General features: G+C 50.0%; 1 protein-coding gene and 1 long non-coding RNA gene across 11 annotated transcripts; both read left to right on the top strand.

Annotated features, from left to right (window-relative positions):
- Positions 1 to 811: 811 nt before the first annotated feature.
- On the top strand, positions 812 to 7,197 carry LOC147040431 (G1/S-specific cyclin-D2-like). The gene is made up of 5 exons (XM_085902702.1): positions 812 to 1,007; positions 1,654 to 1,869; positions 3,272 to 3,431; positions 4,271 to 4,419; positions 5,172 to 7,197. Exons 1-5 carry the CDS (start codon positions 813 to 815, stop codon positions 5,328 to 5,330), a joined length of 879 nt encoding a protein of 292 aa, XP_085758828.1. The 5' UTR covers position 812; the 3' UTR covers positions 5,331 to 7,197.
- A 1,923-nt stretch (positions 7,198 to 9,120) lies between these two features.
- On the top strand, positions 9,121 to 16,786 carry LOC147040430 (uncharacterized). Of its 10 annotated transcripts, none has more exons than XR_015063168.1 (9): positions 9,121 to 9,186; positions 9,244 to 9,288; positions 9,354 to 9,402; positions 9,464 to 9,508; positions 9,687 to 9,747; positions 12,206 to 13,310; positions 13,390 to 13,435; positions 13,506 to 15,339; positions 15,409 to 16,786. It is a non-coding gene; the product is annotated as an uncharacterized LOC147040430 (long non-coding RNA). The 10 variants fall into 10 exon arrangements; XR_015063167.1 differs by having other exon boundaries at positions 12,063 to 13,310; XR_015063166.1 differs by lacking the exon at positions 9,354 to 9,402.
- Positions 16,787 to 19,495: the final 2,709 nt, after the last annotated feature.

The following is a 19,495-nucleotide window of genomic DNA, read 5'->3' as shown; positions in this document are numbered from 1 at the left end:
TTTCATTCGTTTACACAGTTGAGCATGAAATATGTTGTGGAATGAAGGGGGGGAAGGTGCAGACCCGTGATAGGGACGTGTCGCATGGATTTGGGCCTATTTCATATGATGTTATTGTAATAAAGAAATCAAAAGTGTATTGACTAATAATCTAGTACATGCGCTAACTGCTGCTCCTTACATTCCTTGTGTTCAGTGATGTCAAGTTTTCAACCCTCCATTAAGTGCAGTAGAATGTGTGGCTAGTGAATGACAAAGGAATTGATTGTGACCGCAGTATGCGTCAGCTGTACCCAGTTTGTTTCTTTCCTCGCTGAATATTAATATGTGAAAGTAATGATTTTGTTTCCTGTAAAAAAAAAAGAGAGAGAGAGAATCCTTAGGTTGTGTGTTTAAGTGCCTTTATTTTCGTTTGATGCAAAGGCTAGCCAGTTCGCTATTTTCTGCTTTAAAAGATGTAAATGTGTTTCAAACTATCATTATTTCAGACGTGACGATTGAAATAGTTAGTCATTTAATTGCGACTTTTTCATTTTGGATGCTTTGACTCTATCTACTCGTCACGCTTTTACTTTAAAGGCATTGACCGGATGTTCCGCGTCTCCATCGACGCCATCTTGACCGCCGAGTACTCTGTCAGCAGAAGAAGAAGGAGAAGAAGCAGGAGACGACGAGGCGAGCCGGGCGAGCAAGACTGAAACAAAAGTTGCAGGCTCAGCCTCATGCGTCGCCTCCTCCTGCCCGTTGTCCAGCAAACTGTGACACTTTGAGCAGCTTTATATTTGAGTCAGCAACTACGAAGACGGCAAGTTATGGAGCTTTACTGCATGGAGTCGAACGTGGAGGTGAAAGCCCCGGTCGACCCCAACATCCTCCTCGACGACCGGGTTTTGCAAAGCCTGCTGACCGTGGAGGATCGCTTCTTGCCACAGTGCTCCTACTTCCAGCGGGTCCAGAAGGATATTAAGCCGTACATGAGGAAAGTCGTCGCGGGTTGGATGCTCGAGGTTGGTAGCTCGTTGTTGTTGTTTTTTTGTATTGTTTAGTTTTTTTTCCGACTATGCTAACGCTCGCAAACGAGCTCATTTTTGGTTATAATTGCACGATGCCACGCATTTACAAGCTCGAGTTGGATGTTTTTCTACCGGACTTGTGTGACAATTGAGTGGAGATGACTCACCACAAGGCGTGGGAGCGTCGGAAATTCCACCACGAAGACAATTCAGCTTCGCAAAGACTGTGGCCTAGCTTCATATTTACTTGTGCTAGTTGCCTTCTAAAGGCCAAATTGCGTTTAATAGATAGGCCGAACGATACACGACAACTTGGTGTTAATTTACAGCCCAAAAAGAAGCACTTTTACCCAGCGCACGAATTATTATTAATTTTTCAAAAGTCCTCGGGCACAAGGCATGCAGGCAGGCAGGCAGACAGCATGGCGAAGTGCAAGTTTTTGTCGTGCGAGCAAAGTATTGCTAACATTGGAATTGTTTAGCCCCTCAAAGTAGTGCGATTTGCCTAAAAATTGCATTTCTGCAACTTGAACACCCAAATGAGTGCTTTTACTGGCTATTTGCAGAAACAGGATGTCTTTGCTAAAATGCGCTTTCTTGTTTTGCCCCCCCCCCCCCCCCTCTTCTTTTTCCTCTCCAGGTGTGTGAAGCTGAAAACAGTGAAGAGGACATCTTCCCACTGGCTATCAATTACTTGGACAGATTCCTTGCTGTGATGCCCACCAGGAAGAACTATCTGCAGCTGCTGGCGGCCGTGTGCATGTTCCTGGCGTCCAAACTGAAGGACAGCAGGCCCATGTCCGCCGAGAAGCTGTGCATGTACACCGACAACTCCATCTCGCCACTGGAGCTGCTGGTAAGAGAAAGTGTGGTTCTCCCCCCCCACGTGTGCACGAAGGCCTCACATTGTAGTGCTAATGGTTTCACAGGAAGTTTCCAATCCTCCCGAGCCTGTCGTGCAGTGCGATGCCATCTAGTGTTCACACTGAAGCTCCCTGACATTTTGAAGTTGTGCCAGAGGAAAGAAAATGAGCCCGGGTTGATCTGAAAGTTGATGAGCTAAATAATGGCGCGGCTGTGTTTGAACATTCGGGTTGTTGCGATGATGCTGCTGCTGCTGCTGCTGCTGCTGCTGCTGCGTATTCCTGGATATCCTCACAGGATGGGCAGAGGAAAGCGGCGGCGACAGCGGCGCTTCAGCTGGAAGAGCGTCCAGGGGAGGGTGGGACATCTGTCCAGGAAGTGAGCGCATGGGCTCAAAACGGCCTCTACGGGGGATAAACGGTGTTAAACGCTAGCATGTGTGCGGCCGCTGTCAATCATTTGCTCGTACCAGCTGCTCCAGTTGTTAAGGGTCCAAACATAACTTGGAAGGCGTTTTTGATAGAGCGCTTTTTTTGCACGCGGGCCAACCGGTGTGACACAATTCCGCTAACATCAAAGCACAGCAATGTAAATAGTAGCCCGTGATAACAGGAAGTTTCCGCCCTGGCTTATCTGTTGACTTATAAGCATTTATAGGAGACGGAACAAAGTATGGATCGTATTCAAAATTGAATGACTTTCAATGTTTGACGCTAATGTGTATTTTTGGGGGGCCGAGTTGGATTCCTGTTCCACTTTGTCATAGGCAAAGCCACGCTAAATGCATACATATGTCGATGCAATGAATGCAGAAATCAGAGGCATTAAATAGCCTATAGATGCCACAAAATGGTGGCAAATCATATTCAATTATGTGTGACTTTGGCCTAATTCCCAAAAAATTAAATAAATAAATGAAAAACATGAAATATCCAAGAGCCTCTGCTGAGATACTTTCTGCTTCCAAATGTTGCTAGCGGACAACAACCGATTGAGCCCTTGCATGTTGCTGAATAATTGGGCTGATGTTTGACTAATTTAGAGTTGCAGTTCCACCCCAGTTCAATGGGTGGCGGTAGTGTGCTCCGAAGAGTGAAAAGGGCAAAAGCTCACTTTAGACGTTGGTCGTATGAGTCAGAAGCGTGCGAGAATGGTCCGAGCTTAGCGGCATGTCTCTGCTTGTGACGGGAAGGAAAGCGGTCTTTGGTTTGCTAACGCTAGCGCCGTTGTGCACACAAAGGATGTGAGGAATGTGACCTGGCACGCAAGGTGATAAGATAAAAGCCTGCCATGCGATGGAGGTAGCGCCGACATATCCCACCGAAGGCACGTCCACGGAATTAGTCGGATGTCTGATCAATTGTGTTTGAGCTGAATTTCATTGTTGTTTTTAGGACTGGGAGGTGGTGGTGCTGGGCAAGTTGAGGTGGAACATGGCGGCCGTCATCCCTAACGACTTTCTGGAGCTCATCATGCGTCGGCTTCCCCTCCCCGAAGACAAAGTGCCCATGATCCGCAAGCACACGCAGACCTTCATCGCCTTGTGCGCTACAGGTAAACACCCCCCTCCCCGATTCCCACGCCCGTCCCGGCCGGCGTTCTCCCGCCATGAGTCATGGCTGACGCATGTGACCCATTTTCCAGCCGTCTTATCCCACATGGATGAGTTGCGTGCCGCGGGCCTGGAAATGGCTGTCGCCAATCAATCACAGGGCCCCTCTTTATCGGCCTTGTGTGCAGCCTCCAGGTTGAAAAAGTCAGGGCGACGATCCTGTGATCTTCCTTCCCCCCGTAGGCCTGGTGTCCTCTCTGCCTGACAATTTGCCTGAAATATTTTCATATCCTGGACGGCGTTAAACGAGGAGCTTGTTTCATGTGCCGCCCGCCGCTCATTCAATGACAGGAAACGGAGGAGAGGAGAGGAGGTTACTTGAGTGCAGTAAAAGCACAATAAGCTCTTTCTCAGCACTGGTACTTGCCGCCCTTGGGTCCTTCCCGCACTTTGTTGCATTGCCATGGCTTTCGCTGGCTTCCGGCTACATGTCGACAAGTTACGGATCTTCTGCCGTGCCATTTTTAGAATGCATTCCAGTCATAATATGAGTTGGTGTTACCTGCATGGTAAAGTTGACATTGTTGTCACATTTGCTTCATCATTGTCGTGGCACATTTGTCATCGTTTAGCCGACGCACTCGGGCAGTCCAGACGGGGACCGCGGGGAGTCGTCGGTGAAGACGAGTAGGAGGATTCCTGCTCTGCTTTTCCAATTACTTTTTCCTCCGTTGGGTTGGGGGGAGAAATTCAGAGCCTGGGAAAAATGAAGCGGAGGAGCTTGCACATGTGTTCACCAGACGCTGCCGTTCTTACACGCTTATCTCCTTGTTGTCATCAGATGACGGTCTGGCGATGAACCCCCCCTCCATGATCGCCAGCGGCAGCATGGGGGCCGCCGTCTGCGGCCTGCATCTGGACCACAAGGACAAGAGGCTAGCGAGAGACAACCTGACCGACCTGCTGGCCAAGATCACCAACACAGAAGTGGTGAGTGCCATAAAAGAGCATTGTTGACCTGCATTCTTAAATCAATCAATAAACGAACGAATGAATGAATAAATAATAAATAACCGCTGTCTCAAAAATGACTACCGTATGATAAAAGCTTTTGCGTGTCTAAAATCTTGTAATTGACATGAAGAGTGGAAGCGGAGCAATGCTATTGTCGGTGCTTCTCCGGTGAACCATCCTGACACTTTGTGACAAGATGGCGGCGTGCTAGCTAGCCTTCACGCCACCCAGCACGTGCTGCCGCTGCTGCTCTAAGATGAGAAAACAACCTCCAAAAAGTCCACGCGCTCTCCCCCGTTGCGGTGGTGGGCCGCCGTCATTGGCCGCCCCCTCCGGCGTTTGCGGTGCGCGTTGCCACGGCGACCCCCGCCGCCACAACGGCGGCCCATCGGGTTCCAATTAGACAACATTTGAAAGGAATGCCGGCCCCCGCTTTCCCCTTTTGTTTGCCAGCCGCTCGGCAGCGAGCCGCCGACCGACAGACCGACCTCCCACGTCTACGCGAAGACCTGCCGAGTTGTTGTTGTTTTTAAAATAAAGATAAAATGGCAAGAATTCCAACAGTGGCGCATGCTGGTGGTTTTGATTGCGCCCCCTCATGTTGGTGTGCACTTTGGCCACCAGGTGGCAGTGTCATGCAATCATATGAAGGGATTTTGTTAGCCTGTGTCGTAAGCTTGGTGCGAAATGTTTGTGTGAAGTTAATGTGAGGCCGTCCTTGTTTCCAGGATTGTTTGCGCGCCTGCCAGGAGCAGATCGAGCGCGTCCTGGCCGCCAGCCTGCAGCAAGAAAACCGCGCGGGCAGCGCAAACGCCAGCGGCAAATCCCGAGAGCAGCAGCAGGACCAGTCCAGCACCCCAACTGACGTGCGTGATGTCAACTTATGAAGCGCCCTTCCGCAAACGGCGATGGTCCGACAATCCAACAATGTCTGGCAGTTAAAGTCCCAGTTTTTTTCTCCTCCTTTTCGGTTCGTTAGCCCTTGAAACGGTTTTTGTACGTGCCGCAGTTAATCAAACAAGGTATTTAAGGCTGTTGAAACTTGATAGTGCCTTAGGTTTCCGCCCCCCCCCCCCCCTTCCCTGACCTGAACGGAAGCCTGAATATATTTTCATACTTGAAGAGAAATAGCTTAATAAATATATTCTTTTGTACATTTAGCAAATATTGAGTTACTCTTTTAGCATCTTTGCAGTTATTCAGTTTAACCGGGGGTGGGTGTTATGCTAGTTGTTGGCATTAGCCGCTAGCCGTGTTGGCTGACACCTGTCGTGCTGCCAAGGGGGGTGGGTACAAGCGGAACGGAGGAGCGGGCTGGGCCCGCTCGTACGGGAAGTGGCGAGGATGGCGAAAGGCGATGACGAGTGGGGGGTTTGGCGGAGGTGGCGAGCGGGACAGACGCAGGTGTTGCTAAATTAGCGGGATTATAAGCTAAGTTCTCTCAGGCTGGCCGGCGGGGGCTCAGGAGGTTCCGGGATGCTGTTCGAGTGAGCGACAAGTTTGGGAGGGCGTGACAGAAAAACATTGTTGATGCACTTTGTGAAAAAGAAGACACCTGGTCACGGAGCGATCCTTTTGGTTCATAGGGTCTTTCCCCCCCCCCCCCCCCCCCCCTCCTCCCTTTATAAATTATTTAGGGTTTTTGTTTTTCGGGCTGGATTCCCACACGGGGTGATGAAAGCTGGTGATTAAATTGACATCGACCAACAAAAGACGTTGTGTAGACTATGTTGTTTTCTCGCGCGTTTTTTATTTAATCGTACTTGAACCGTCATAGCCAAAGCTTCCTTTTCCAGTTATTCTGAAGCTGAATCAAGTGTTTGTATTGGACTTTTGCAAGTTTGCCATTTGTGCACGTACGTGCGTGCGTGTTTTGGGGTTTCACAGTGTGTACATCCAAGTAAGAACAGCAAAAACCAAGGTGGTCTTCCCAAGACACTCACTCCTTCATTTTGTGTTTCCACAAAATGAAATGTCTGTGTGTGTGAAAGGGTCGAACGAGCTAATTCCGAAAAGTAAACACAAGTTGACCGATGTCATTTTCCTTTGCTGCTACCAAAAGCTTCTATTTTTTTGTGTCCTTCTCTCGTCTTAAATTGTGATTCACCTGTTTGCTGCTATGATATGATTTTATTATTGTGTATACCTTTTAAGTCTCTAGCTTTTTTTCCCCATAGTTATCGTTTTTGTGAGCGTACCGGAGGGATGGTCAGAGTTTGATGCGGGACTGGAAGTACTCGTGTTTATAAAAATATTTTGTGTGTGTGTCATCGGTTGTACTCTTGCTGCTTCCTTGTACTGTGTTTGTGTACCTCAGGTTAATTTGGACAGATTGAGCGTTACCTCATGTCACCCCCCCCCCCCCCCCTTCAAATCAGAGTCCACTGTGCTTTAACTGGCTAAAGAAAAGAAAAAAAGAAGCAACATTTCATGTGTGTGGTGCTACTCCAAACACCCCCTGTACTGTATCACAAAAGAGTGAGGAGCTAAATTCAAAATTGTTGTTAGCAAAGCAATGTTTTGTTAACAGTGAACGTATCTCCTCAAGACCAAAGTGTGTATTTTGGAAAGTGCAAATGTTTATTTTTGACATACTCCCCTTGAATGTTTGTTGTGATCCTTCCCCTTGCCCCCCCCCCCCCCTCACACACACACACACACACACACACACACACACACACACACACACACACACACACACACACACACACACACTGTGTACCTCAACAGTTTCTCAATAAATTGGCCCAAAAAGTGCATATGGCTAAGCAGTCCTGTTTTTGTTGAATGTGCATTGTGTGTTAATCATGAAATGAATGTGAGTGAAATAGATGTAGCACTGCTTATTGTAATGCAGCGTCCCCTTTTGGTCACCAGGGATCAGTACAAGACTTAAACATTAGTATTGCAATTCAATCTTTAGAATAGTTGTAAACGTACTACGTAAACTTTAGCTCAAAGTTTGCTTCGTGTAGGACTTGAACCACTGTTTCCCGATCACCGGGTAAGGTTAATAACCATTCAGACATTTTGCCTATGAAATTTGGGCATTTTATAAGGTAGCGTATTGTATATAGACTCAGATTTTTTCTTTTTTTCATAAACAAAAACAAAATAAAGACTAATACTTACCCCGGACGTTTTGTCAGGGTTCAAAAGTAAGACATGTCCGGGAAAAAAAGAGGACGTCTGTAGATGCTATTTATTTATTTTTTTACCAAAAAAAAGACTATATTCATACTAACCCCCGACGTTGAAGTTAAAAAGCATTCTGCCATTTTGCCAGTGAAGCTCGGCCTTTTGTTTGGGTAGTGTACTGAAAACTGTCAACTTGCTCAAAATGAGCTAAAAATGCTCATCTACCAGTGCTTGTCAGAACACTCAATGATGTAGTGGAAACCCTTTTGCCTTACTTTGCCTTTTATTTATTTTTTTAGGTAGTGTATTGTACATAGAGGACGTCTGAAAAGAAAAATGGACATGTTCATTTTCCGCTGGGTTCCAACCAAGTGAATGGGGGCACTGCCATCTTGCGGTAGCTCGGCGTCATTACATGAGCCGCTTCATAAACTAGAGTCAAAAGCCTGTATGTTTCATGTCGTACGACGTACGTATTTATTTCATTCTGCTTATGTGATGGTAATTTGAACGAAACAAATGTCCAGTAAACTACTCATATGTTTAAGTTCTAATAACCATATTGTAACTGAACTCAAATGATATTTTCATGAAAGAAGGCGCAATGATGAAATGGAAATGTTCATTTTACGCTGGGTTACATCCAAGTGAATGGGGGCACTGCCGTCTTGTGGTAGGTTGGCGTCATTACATAAACGGCTTTACTGACAAAAGCCAAAAATCAAAAGCCCCATTCCTTCATCCATGCATCCATCCATCCATGCATCCATCCATCCATGCATCCATCCATCCATGCATCCATCCATCCATGCATCCATCCATCCATCCATCCATCCATCCATCCATCCATCCATCCATCCATCCATCCATCCATCCATCCATCCATCCATCCATCCATCCATGTCCATTTCCATTTCATCGTTGCTCCTTCTTGAATGAAAATATCATTTAAGTTCAGTCTGGTTCTTCGAACTTAACCATCCGCACTCGCACTCAAACCTAGGGGCAATTTGGAGAGCTCGATCGGCCTACCAAGCATGTTTTGGGGACGTGGGAGGCGTTCGCCTTCAAACGAAATGTCCATGACAAAACTGCTCCGAATGAAAGCACAACATTTCAGTCGTTCGATCGAGCAGGATCTCGTAGATCTTTAACCTGGCACGATCGCATGACAGCCGAAAGCTTGCTCCCATAATTCATCATGTGTGTTTCTGCACAAATGAACATTGAAGTGATTATGCTTACCAGGGCAGTGCAAGCACGGAAAGAGCAGTCCTAGTGTTATTTCAAACCGACGAGAAGTAAATGGTAAACCTACATTCTGGCTGACATAGTTCACGCAAGAAGACGCTCGTGTGGACGAGCAGGAGAAGAAGAATGTTCGAATTGGCGCATGTGACGTCACGTCCGGTCAGCTAAGCAATCCTTTCCATGACAGGTCACCTGGCGGCGCTAGTGTGCGAAGCGCCGTTGGACGAGCAGGAGAAGAAGAATATTTGAATTGGCGCATGTGACGTCACGTCTTTAGGAGAATTGAAGACAGGTGTGCTCAAGAGGAGTTATCAAATGCAGGTGCCACCGAGCGCGTGGCGGGCAGTTTCCCAGGTAAGCTAGCAAATGTTTGTCGTTTCTCACCACGCTCTCCATGTTTGTTCGTTACAGGATTTTCCCGCCCAAGGCGCCAACGACCGCGCGGCATTTTCTCAGGTAAGCGAGCGAACAAATGTTTGTCGGGCGTTTCTCACGACGGACGCCGTGTTTGTTCGTTGCAGGATTTTCCCGCCCAAGGCGCCAACGACCGCGCGGCATTTTCTCAGATAAGTGAGCGAACAAATGTTTGTCGGGCGTTTCTCACGACGGACACCGTGTTTGTTCGTTGCAGGATTTTCCCGCCCAAGGGGCCACCGACCGCGCGGCATTTTCTCAGGTAAGCGAGCGAGCAAATGTTTGTCGGGCGTTTCTCACGACGGACGCCATGTTTGTTCGTTGCCGGATTTTCACACTCGCCACGGCGTTAACTGGAGGCCGCAAGGAGAGTTTTCGAACACGGCCAAAAAAAATGTGTCGTTTGTTGCCTTTTCTCATAAGCCTTTTTTTTTCTGTAGGATTGTCGCTCTCTCGTGACTCGGCAACGTTACCGCGTCCACCGCGACGGTAGGCCTCAAGGTAAATTGTAGACCGCAGGCGGTCATCGAGTAAATGTTTGGCGTTTCTTACGATGCCTTTGACTAATTCTTGCAGGATTTTCGATTGTTTGAGGTTTGGCCACGGCACGCCATAATCGACTTTGCGTCGCGTCGTTGCGCGCTTCGGTCGTTTTGCCGCCACACTGTTTGACATGTCTTTCGTGTTTTTTTTTTTGGTTTTGTTTTTTTAATGCTGGCCAGCATTTTTTTCATTAGTTTGCGTTGGTTTTATTGGTTCTGTTGTGTGTGCGCCATTTCCTTGTTATACAAACTTATGAATGTTACGTCATGTGAAAATCAGACCGTTGTGACCCAAATCTATTCCAAGATGGCGCCCGCCCGCCCGCGCTCGTTACGCAACAAACATTTGCTCGCGTTATTTCCTCCCGTTTTGGGCGCCGCAAACCTGGATCATCTGTCCAATGTGAGGTGAGTTGATGATGATACAACAAAAATATTAGATATAATTCAGATACATTTATTATAACTCACTACAATAAAGTGCTAATTATATACATTTTTTCAAACGTAAACCTCTACTCGGTATGTATAATTGTTGCAAAAATATCATGCCATTGGCACCCTATTCTATTTCTGTTGCAATAATTTGTGTTTGTCTTTTGTAGGGCGAAAAAAGGCTGCTTAGCCGGCATCCTTCTATACAAAGCAAACAGGAGGCTCTTAAGGAGCCATTTCAGTGTTGTTGGGGACACTGAGGAAGAGTAGTCCTAAATCAGGTGAAAACCCGTATTTGTAAAGTTTCAGCTTTACACAATTAATGGCCGTCTGTGTCGAGTTTGAGCTTCCCAGCACACAATTAATGGCTGTCTGTTTTTGCAGGCTGCAAGAGAAGCCGAAAGGGATGCGGAAAAGTAATTCCGCATCCAAAGGCGCAATGGCCTATCCAAAGGCGCAATGGCCTATCCAAAGGCGCAATGGCCTATCCAAAGGCGCAATGGCCTATCCAAAGGCGCAATGGCCTATCCAAAGGCGCAATGGCCTATCCAAAGGCGCAATGGCCTATCCAAAGGCGCAATGGCCTATCCAAAGGCGCAATGGCCTATCCAAAGGCGCAATGGCCTATCCAAAGGCGCAATGGCGCCTATCCAAAGGCGCAATGGCGCCTATCCAAAGGCGCAATGGCGCCTATCCAATGGCGCCTATCCAAAGGCGCAATGGCCCCCATATCCAAAGGAGCAATGGCGCCCATATCCAAAGGCGCAATGGCGCCCATATCCAAAGGCGCAATGGCGCCCATATCCAAAGGAGCAACGCCCCCCCATATCCAAAGGAGCAACGCCCCCCCCATATCCAAAGGAGCAACGCCCCCCCCATATCCAAAGGAGCAACGCCCCCCCCATATCCAAAGGAGCAACGCCCCCCCCATATCCAAAGGAGCAACGCCCCCCCCATATCCAAAGGAGCAACGCCCCCCCCATATCCAAAGGAGCAACGCCCCCCCCATATCCAAAGGAGCAACGCCCCCCCCCATATCCAAAGGAGCAACGGCCCCCTCATATCCAAAGGAGCAACGGCCCCCTCATATCCAAAGGAGCAACGGCCCCCTCATATCCAAAGGAGCAACGCCCCCCCCATATCCAAAGGAGCAACGCCCCCCCATATCCAAAGGAGCAACGCCCCCCCATATCCAAAGGAGCAACGCCCCCCCATATCCAAAGGAGCAACGCCCCCCCATATCCAAAGGAGCAACGCCCGTATCAAGTCAAGAAACAAGCAGCGCACTGCAAAAGTCGACATGTGTGCAGATCATGTGCCCAGGAGGGGGCAGTGTGGTTGCCTTTGATTATTGGTGCTCATTTGGGGGACGACGTGGTCTTGTGGATGGAAACTCTGACGTGGAGTTGAATGTCCAATTTTGTCATGACTTGTAACATTTTGTCTTTTTCTACCCTGCCTCTGTCGTATTACTTGCTGCATTCTTTGTTCTCTCCCCCCCCTTGGTGTAGGGCGGCGTCCCGAATGTCCAATTTTGCAATATGACTGGTTGTGACATGTTGTCATTTTCTAACCTACCACTGTGGTACTTGCTTTCTTTGTTCTCCCTTAGGTGTAGGGCGGCGTTGGAGCGAGCCAGTGACATTGTCTTTTTCTAACCTATCACTGTCGTACTTCATCTCACCCTAACCTACCACCGTGGTACTCGTATTCTTTGTTCTCCCCTCGGCGTAGGACGGCGTTGGAGCGAGCCGGTCCACGAGGAAGCAGGGGTCGCGGGTGCTCAAGACATAAATACGCAAGCGGCGCACAACTCATTGCCTGTTTTGCCTTTTGCAGGCCGGACGGTGAAGGGGTGCGCACGGCCCGGCCAGACTCACCGAGACTCTCACCGAGACTGTCACCGAGAGTAGCTCGCCGCTGTGATCTACAACTCGGAGTGCTCTTTGAGTGTCTGACATTGTTTCTGTGTCTGTCTGCAGTTGGCGACTGCGACCCGATCAGAGGTGGACCACTTCCATCGCGCTGAAGTATCGTGCCTTGACCGAGCTCTGGGCTCTGAGAGAGACCCACTATCCTGGAGGTGTCAACGCGTAAAATGGAGGTTTCTTTTTCTTTTTTTTTTTTAATTCACACCAGCGGTGTTCAAACGTCAGTTTGAGGGCACCATACTGAAACAAATTCTGAATTCTTTGAGACAAATTCATAAAATTAGGAAATGTTGCCATTTATATTTTGTGCTACTGCGCTAAAGTGGTGTTGTCCATTTTGAAGGTCATTCATGCGATGCGTTGATAAAGCGGCTCCTCGGCTGCCATTTGGACACCAATGGTGACGTGCGTAAGGCTGCGCGGGTATTGGAAAACTGTCATATGGTGGTATGTTATTGACATGCACTTTAAAAAGGAAAGATTTTTTTTTGAATGTGGCAAATGAAACAAGCTCCATGTTTTCTTGCCTCTTAACTATTTGTAATGAGTTTAGAAGATGACAAGTCATTAATGCAAGTTAAAGTTAAGTGATCTGACGGATCTCGTTGCGATCAAATAGTTTATTTCCGTCCAGGTTTTTGCACGACTTTTCTCAATGCAATGGTTTGGCCCAATACTGCCATAGCACAGATTTTCCAATATGTTGTGCAACCCTGATTGAGTGCAAACGCGCAGCGATAGCAAGCGACTGCGCAAGCGAAAGCAAGCGCGCAAGCAAAAGCGACCGCGCAGCGACGGCAAGCGCAAGCGACCGCGCAGCAACAGCAAGCGACCGCGCAAGCGACCGCGCAAGCGACCGCGCAAGCGACGGCAAGCGCAAGCGAAGGCAAGCGCAAGCGACCGCGCAAGCGCCGCGCAAGCGACGGCAAGCGCAAGCGAAGGCAAGCGCAAGCGACGGCGCAGCGAAGGCAAGCGCAAGCGACGGCGCAGCGAGACCTTTGTGCTTGTGTCTTGCTAGGTGGAAGAGAAGCTGCACGAAACCAAGAGCCGGCGGACGGAGGCTACCAGACCTGGCTGAGGATTGATCTCCCCAAAGGAAGCGGTCGCCATGTGATGAAGAGGAGCCTGATGCGTGACTGGCCAAGGCTGGCCAGAGGTGACGTGTCAATCGAATATACAAGAGTAGCGTACACACTTGGTTTTGAATTTGATTTCCTTATTTGTCTGCCTTTCAGCGGACGGGACGAGCGTCAGCCTGCACCGAGAGGGAACGGGGGGCAGGTAATGAGTACGTCCGCAGAAGTCAACTGCAACCGCGTGCCACTGAGCACCGTTTGTCTCTTTATTGCAGTCGTTGCCAGGCGGAAGATGAGTCCCATCGTCCGACATCGGCCCGGAGCAGACCCGAACCTTCCTACAGATGCGGCGAGGCCAGGAGGGCAAAGTGCCCAGCCAGCGTTTAGGGGGGAGTATGACTGTTTTTTTGTCCTTTTGCGGTTTCCTTCCCTCCCTCCCTCCCTCCCTCCCTCCCTCCCTCCCTCCCTCCCTCCCTCTCTCGTCTGTTTGAATAGGGTAACTAGCAGCACGCACGGGCAATTGGGATTGCTGTGACCCTCTAGATACGAATTGGCAAAGTAGACCCCTCCCTCTCTCCCTCCCTTCCTCCCTCCCTCTCTCGCTCTCTTTCTCCCATGCGCCCGGCAGTACCTGCATGGCCTGGTGCAGCCAGGGTGGAACGTTGCTATACCTTGCCCTTTGTGGAATAACAGGGTATAATGTATGCCTGCCTGGTTCCCAGTGTCGTCGACGGTGTCGAGGACGAGGAGATTCTCCGTGACGCCCTCCGTGACGTCACGTTTTCCTTTTTTTTCCCCCCCTCCAGGGGCCAAGCTATCTCTCTCTCCCTCTCCCCCCCTCGCTCTCTCTCTCGCTCTCTTTCTCCCATGCGCCCGGCAGTACCTGCATGGCCTGGTGCAGCCAGGGTGGAACGTTGCTATACCTTGCCCTTTGTGGAATAACAGGGTATAATGTATGCCTGCCTGGTTCCCAGTGTCGTCGACGGTGTCGAGGACGAGGAGACTCTCCGTGACGCCCTCCGTGACGTCACGTTTTCCTTTTTTTTTCCCCCCCTCCAGGGGCCAAGCTATCTCTCTCTCCCTCTCCCCCCCTCGCTCTCTCTCTCTCGCTCTCTTTCTCCCATGCGCCCGGCAGTACCTGCATGGCCTGGTGCAGCCAGGGTGGAACGTTGCTATACCTTGCCCTTTGTGGAATAACAGGGTATAATGTATGCCTGCCTGGTTCCCAGTGTCGTCGACGGTGTCGAGGACGAGGAGATTCTCCGTGACGCCCTCCGTGATGTCACGTTTTCCTTTTTTTTCCCCCCCTCCAGGGGCCAAGCTATCTCTCCCCCCCTCGCTCTCTCTCTCTCGCTCTCTTTCTCCCATGCGCCCGGCAGTACCTGCATGGCCTGGTGCAGCCAGGGTGGAACGTTGCTATACCTTGCCCTTTGTGGAATAACAGGGTATAATGTATGCCTGCCTGGTTCCCAGTGTCGTCGACGGTGTCGAGGACGAGGAGATTCTCCGTGACGCCCTCCGTGATGTCACGTTTTCCTTTTTTTTCCCCCCCTCCAGGGGCCAAGCTATCTCTCCCCCCCTCGCTCTCTCTCTCTCGCTCTCTTTCTCCCATGCGCCCGGCAGTACCTGCATGGCCTGGTGCAGCCAGGGTGGAACGTTGCTATACCTTGCCCTTTGTGGAATAACAGGGTATAATGTATGCCTGCCTGGTTCCCAGTGTCGTCGACGGTGTCGAGGACGAGGAGACTCTCCGTGACGCCCTCCGTGACGTCACGTTTTCCTTTTTTTTCCCCCCCTCCAGGGGCCAAGCTATCTCTCTCTCTGCCCCCCCCCCTCTCTCTCTCTCTCTGTCCCTCCCTCCCTCCCTCTTCGTGAGGGGTTAAACCTTTCATAAACCGGATCGCTCCAATGCGGGAGTTCCGTCTGAGACATGTGCCAGTGCCTCTCGTTACCTGATTTAAACTTGCTTGAGTTAAGGTCGGGGGGCGGCTGCTAGTAAAAATTTTCCTCTTGCCGAAACCGTCACAATATGTCTGCCTTTCAGGATTGCCGGGGCAGCGGATCGGACCAGCGCCTGCACATAGAGGGAATGGTCCGCGAGACCAGGAGGTAGGTCATGAGTACGTCCGCAGAAGTGAAGCGACCGCATGCAACCGAGTGCCGTTTTTCTTGTTGCAGTTGTGCGAGGCGGATGACGAGTCCAGATGTCGCATACCGGCCGGGAGGGGACCCGAACCCTCGGCGGACCTTTCGCCAGTGACGAGCGGCCCACACGAGATGGCGGGAGATGTGGCAAGGGCAAAGCGCCCAGCCAGCATTTAGGGAGAGTATGACTTTGTTTTTCCTTTTACGCTTTTTCTTTCTTTCTTTCCTTCCCTCCCTCCACTTTTTCACTGGGTGTGCACACTGTGTCTGCATGATGCCTCTTTCTGGCTCAGCGCTGTCATGATGCAATATTGTTGTTTTATTGTTTGTTTGTTGTTGTTTTTTTTTAAATACAGAGTGAATTGTAAAGTTTGTACTGTAATTGAGTGTTGCTCAACCTGTATTGAACTGAATTGAAGTGGCCTATTTTAAACATTGGCAGAGTAAAATGACAAAATACAAAATGGAATTGTATGAGATATCATCAATGATACATCTGTCTCAAATATGTCATGTTAAAAATGCAGTGTCAGGCTTTTTATTTTAACTGCGCAAAGAAAAGCTGTATGCATTCTAAATTGAAGACAAAAGCCAAGTCGCCTGACATATTGATGCAAGTGACAGAACTTAAGTGTAAAACCAGACTGCTTAGTAAGCAGCAAAATTCATATTTTGCTAACCTTGCAACGTTGTAAAATGGCCACTGAAATGTGAAATATCCTCCATGTTTGCAATCTAAATTGTCGGCAAACGACCAGTGTAAGCATAAAAACAGTCTCTGTTGTAATCAAAAAGTCATCTTTGGCAAGCTTGCTTTAAAATGGCCACTGAAATCAGAAATTGTAAGGGTAAAAGCTGTTGTTTTGATTAAGGCTGAGCCCCTTTTTGTTTTTGAATAGTCATGAATTATGGTGGGCATGAGTGTGAATAAAGTCAACTTTGGTGTGGTTTTGTTGGTGTAAATTAACTCAACTTTGGTGTTAGCCTTCATTCACAATGTGCTTTGGTTGATGCTGCATCTCTTCAATATGAAAATTATTGCATGTTAAGTTACAAGGCAAGATAGCATTTACAGTTTGACTGCAAAGACGGTCATTGTACACCCTAGGGGTTGCAATAGTAAATTGAATATATGAGTCTGGTATGTAACTACCAGGACATTGGCATTCACTCTAAAGCACAGCTGCTTATCATGGTCAGCCTTGGCACATGTAATGGGTGGTAATACCCAGTTCAAAGTTAAAGGCCAAAACGCAACCTGCTTAGGTGGCACGCAAAAGTGAGGCAGATGTACTTTTAGTGCCGCCATCTTTATCAAATTAACCTTTTCGGACAGGCGAGATACATTTAAGTGCTGCCACCTAGTGGAGGCACGTTTGCCTCAACGTGTCCAGCGCTCCGTTTAACTGCAAAAATATTTCACTTTTAACTTGAAATAACGACACTATTACAAATGATAGGAGCCTTAATTTGACAGCTGGGTTAATGCGACGCATCTTTCGTTGTTTGTTTTGCCCAAAGCAACCTAAACAATACGTACACATAAGCACTGCCGCTATCTCGCCGATGTGCATGTGTGTACAAAGCAATGAAATGAATTTGCATGATGGACTTTTAAAACATGCTATTAACGTGCAAGGTATACTGATGCAAAATGTTTGTATTTTACAATTGAAGATTTCTCAGGATGAGCGTTGCCAGACTCGAACACGAGGCTGCGTATTACCCGTCTACGTGCCGAACCCCTCGGCCATCGGTACCTCTTACACTCAAGTTCCTACGACTCCTCATATCCTAAGCACTGCAAACCTTTGTGCCGGTAAATGACGGGATTTTTATTTTTTTTACCTCATCAAATATGTGTCAAGCATACCAGCTGGTGTTTTAGAACAGTCTCGAATCGTAAAGAAAAAAGAAAAAAAACTTACTAAAGTTTTAAAATCTTATTGCCTCATATTTTCCTGCTACGTTAGCACGTAGCATCTATATTTCGCAGCGCAGGAAGTAACGCAGGGGGCGCAGGAAGTAACGCAAGGAGCGCAGTGAGCAGGGGGGCGCAGCGGGCGCAGCGGGCGCAGCGAGCGCAGCGAGCGCAGCGAGCAGGGGGGCGCAGCGGGCGCAGCGAGCAGGGGGAGCAGCGGGCGCAGCCAGCGCAGCGAGCAGGGGGAGCAGCGGGCGCAGCAAGCAGGGGAAGCGAACCCGGGAGCTCCGGTGTTCAAGCGCAGCGACGGAGCCGTTCGCCAAGCGTGGCCAGCTCGGCACTGACCCCGATTTTACTTCGAGTCATTCTTATCCGTATAGTAGTACGTCCCGCGCGCGTAGGGTAAGTACAAAAGAGTGAAGACGGCCACCAACTTTCAGGTCGAAATAGCCCAATGGTTAGTGACACGGTCTCTTACCGTGAACAGACCTGGTTCGATCCCAGGCGCGGCCGAAGATCATGACCTCCTTTTGTTAAGTGTGAATAGTATTTGCATATATAAGTATTTATTTATATGTAAATACAGAAGGTGGCCCCGCCCACAAGTGGGTGGAGCAATGCAGCGGGCCCCGCCCCCGGCACACAGGGAACGCCCCCCAGGCAGTGGGCGGGGCAAATCCAGTAGCCCCGCCCCCAGCACACGGGCCCCGCCCCCTCCCTTCGATCAGGGGGCGGGGCGAGCGTCGCCCCGCCCCCTCCCCTTGGATAGGGGGCGGGGCGAGGGGGCCGCGTAGCCCCGCCCCCCGGAAGCCTATATAAAGATGGTAGGGGAGGGGGCGGGGCGAAGCCCCGCCCCCTCCCCTACTGTCTCTATATAGTGCAGGGGGCGGGGCGAAGCCCCGCCCCCTGCACTATATAAAGACAATAAAAAGTCTATATAAAGACAGTAGGGGAGGGGGCGGGGCGAAGCCCCGCCCCCTCCCCTACTGTCTCTATATAGTGCAGGGGGCGGGGCGAAGCCCCGCCCCCTGCACTATATAAAGACAATAAAAAGTCTATATAGAGACAGTAGGGGAGGGGGCGGGGCGAAGCCCCGCCCCCTCCCCTACTGTCTCTATATAGGGGAGGGGGCGGGGCGAAGCCCCGCCCCCTCCCCTATATAGAGACAATAAAAAGTCTATATAAAGACAGTAGGGGAGGGGGCGGGGCTTCGCCCCGCCCCCTCCCCTACTGTCTTTATATAGACTTTTATAAAGACTTTTATAAAAGCTTTTATAAAAGTCTATATAAAAGTCTTTATAAAAGTCTATATAAAGACAGTAGGGGAGGGGGCGGGGCTTCGCCCCGCCCCCTCCCCTACTGTCTCTATATAGACTTTTTATTGTCTTTATATAGTGCAGGGGGCGGGGCTTCGCCCCGCCCCCTGCACTATATAGAGACAGTAGGGGAGGGGGCGGGGCTTCGCCCCGCCCCCTCCCCTACTGTCTTTATATAGACTTTTTATTGTCTTTATATAGTGCAGGGGGCGGGGCTTCGCCCCGCCCCCTGCACTATATAGAGACAGTAGGGGAGGGGGCGGGGCTTCGCCCCGCCCCCTCCCCTACCATCTTTATATAGGCTTCCGGGGGGCGGGGCTACGCGGCCCCCTCGCCCCGCCCCCTATCCAAGGGGAGGGGGCGGGGCGACGCTCGCCCCGCCCCCTGATCGAAGGGAGGGGGCGGGGCCCGTGTGCTGGGGGCGGGGCTACTGGATTTGCCCCGCCCACTGCCTGGGGGGCGTTCCCTGTGTGCCGGGGGCGGGGCCCGCTGCATTGCTCCACCCACTTGTGGGCGGGGCCACCTTCTGTATTTACATATAAATAAATACTTATATATGCAAATACTATTCACACTTAACAAAAGGAGGTCATGATCTTCGGCCGCGCCTGGGATCGAACCAGGTCTGTTCACGGTAAGAGACCGTGTCACTAACCATTGGGCTATTTCGACCTGAAAGTTGGTGGCCGTCTTCACTCTTTTGTACTTACCCTACGCGCGCGGGACGTACTACTATACGGATAAGAATGACTCGAAGTAAAATCGGGGTCAGTGCCGAGCTGGCCACGCTTGGCGAACGGCTCCGTCGCTGCGCTTGAACACCGGAGCTCCCGGGTTCGCTTCCCCTGCTTGCTGCGCCCGCTGCTCCCCCTGCTCGCTGCGC

The sequence above is a fragment of the Syngnathus leptorhynchus genome, chromosome 21, assembly GCF_054491065.1.
Source record: "Syngnathus leptorhynchus isolate UIUO chromosome 21, UIUO_Slep, whole genome shotgun sequence".
NCBI classification, from domain to species: Eukaryota; Metazoa; Chordata; class Actinopteri; order Syngnathiformes; family Syngnathidae; genus Syngnathus; species Syngnathus leptorhynchus.
Note: the sequence above shows the minus strand (reverse complement) of the source record. Positions and strands in the feature narration are given on the sequence as shown.

What these genes read in the sequence shown, in the direction of transcription:
- LOC147040431 (XM_085902702.1), top strand. Translation starts at nt 813, where the DNA reads ATGGAGCTTTACTGCATGGAGTCGAACGTGGAGGTGAAAGCCCCGGTC. An exon ending in TCTCGCCACTGGAGCTGCTG is followed by an intron (nt 1,870 to 3,271) that starts GTAAGAGAAAGT and finishes TGTTGTTTTTAG; the next exon opens with GACTGGGAGGTGGTGGTGCT. An exon ending in AGATCACCAACACAGAAGTG is followed by an intron (nt 4,420 to 5,171) that starts GTGAGTGCCATA and finishes CCTTGTTTCCAG; the next exon opens with GATTGTTTGCGCGCCTGCCA.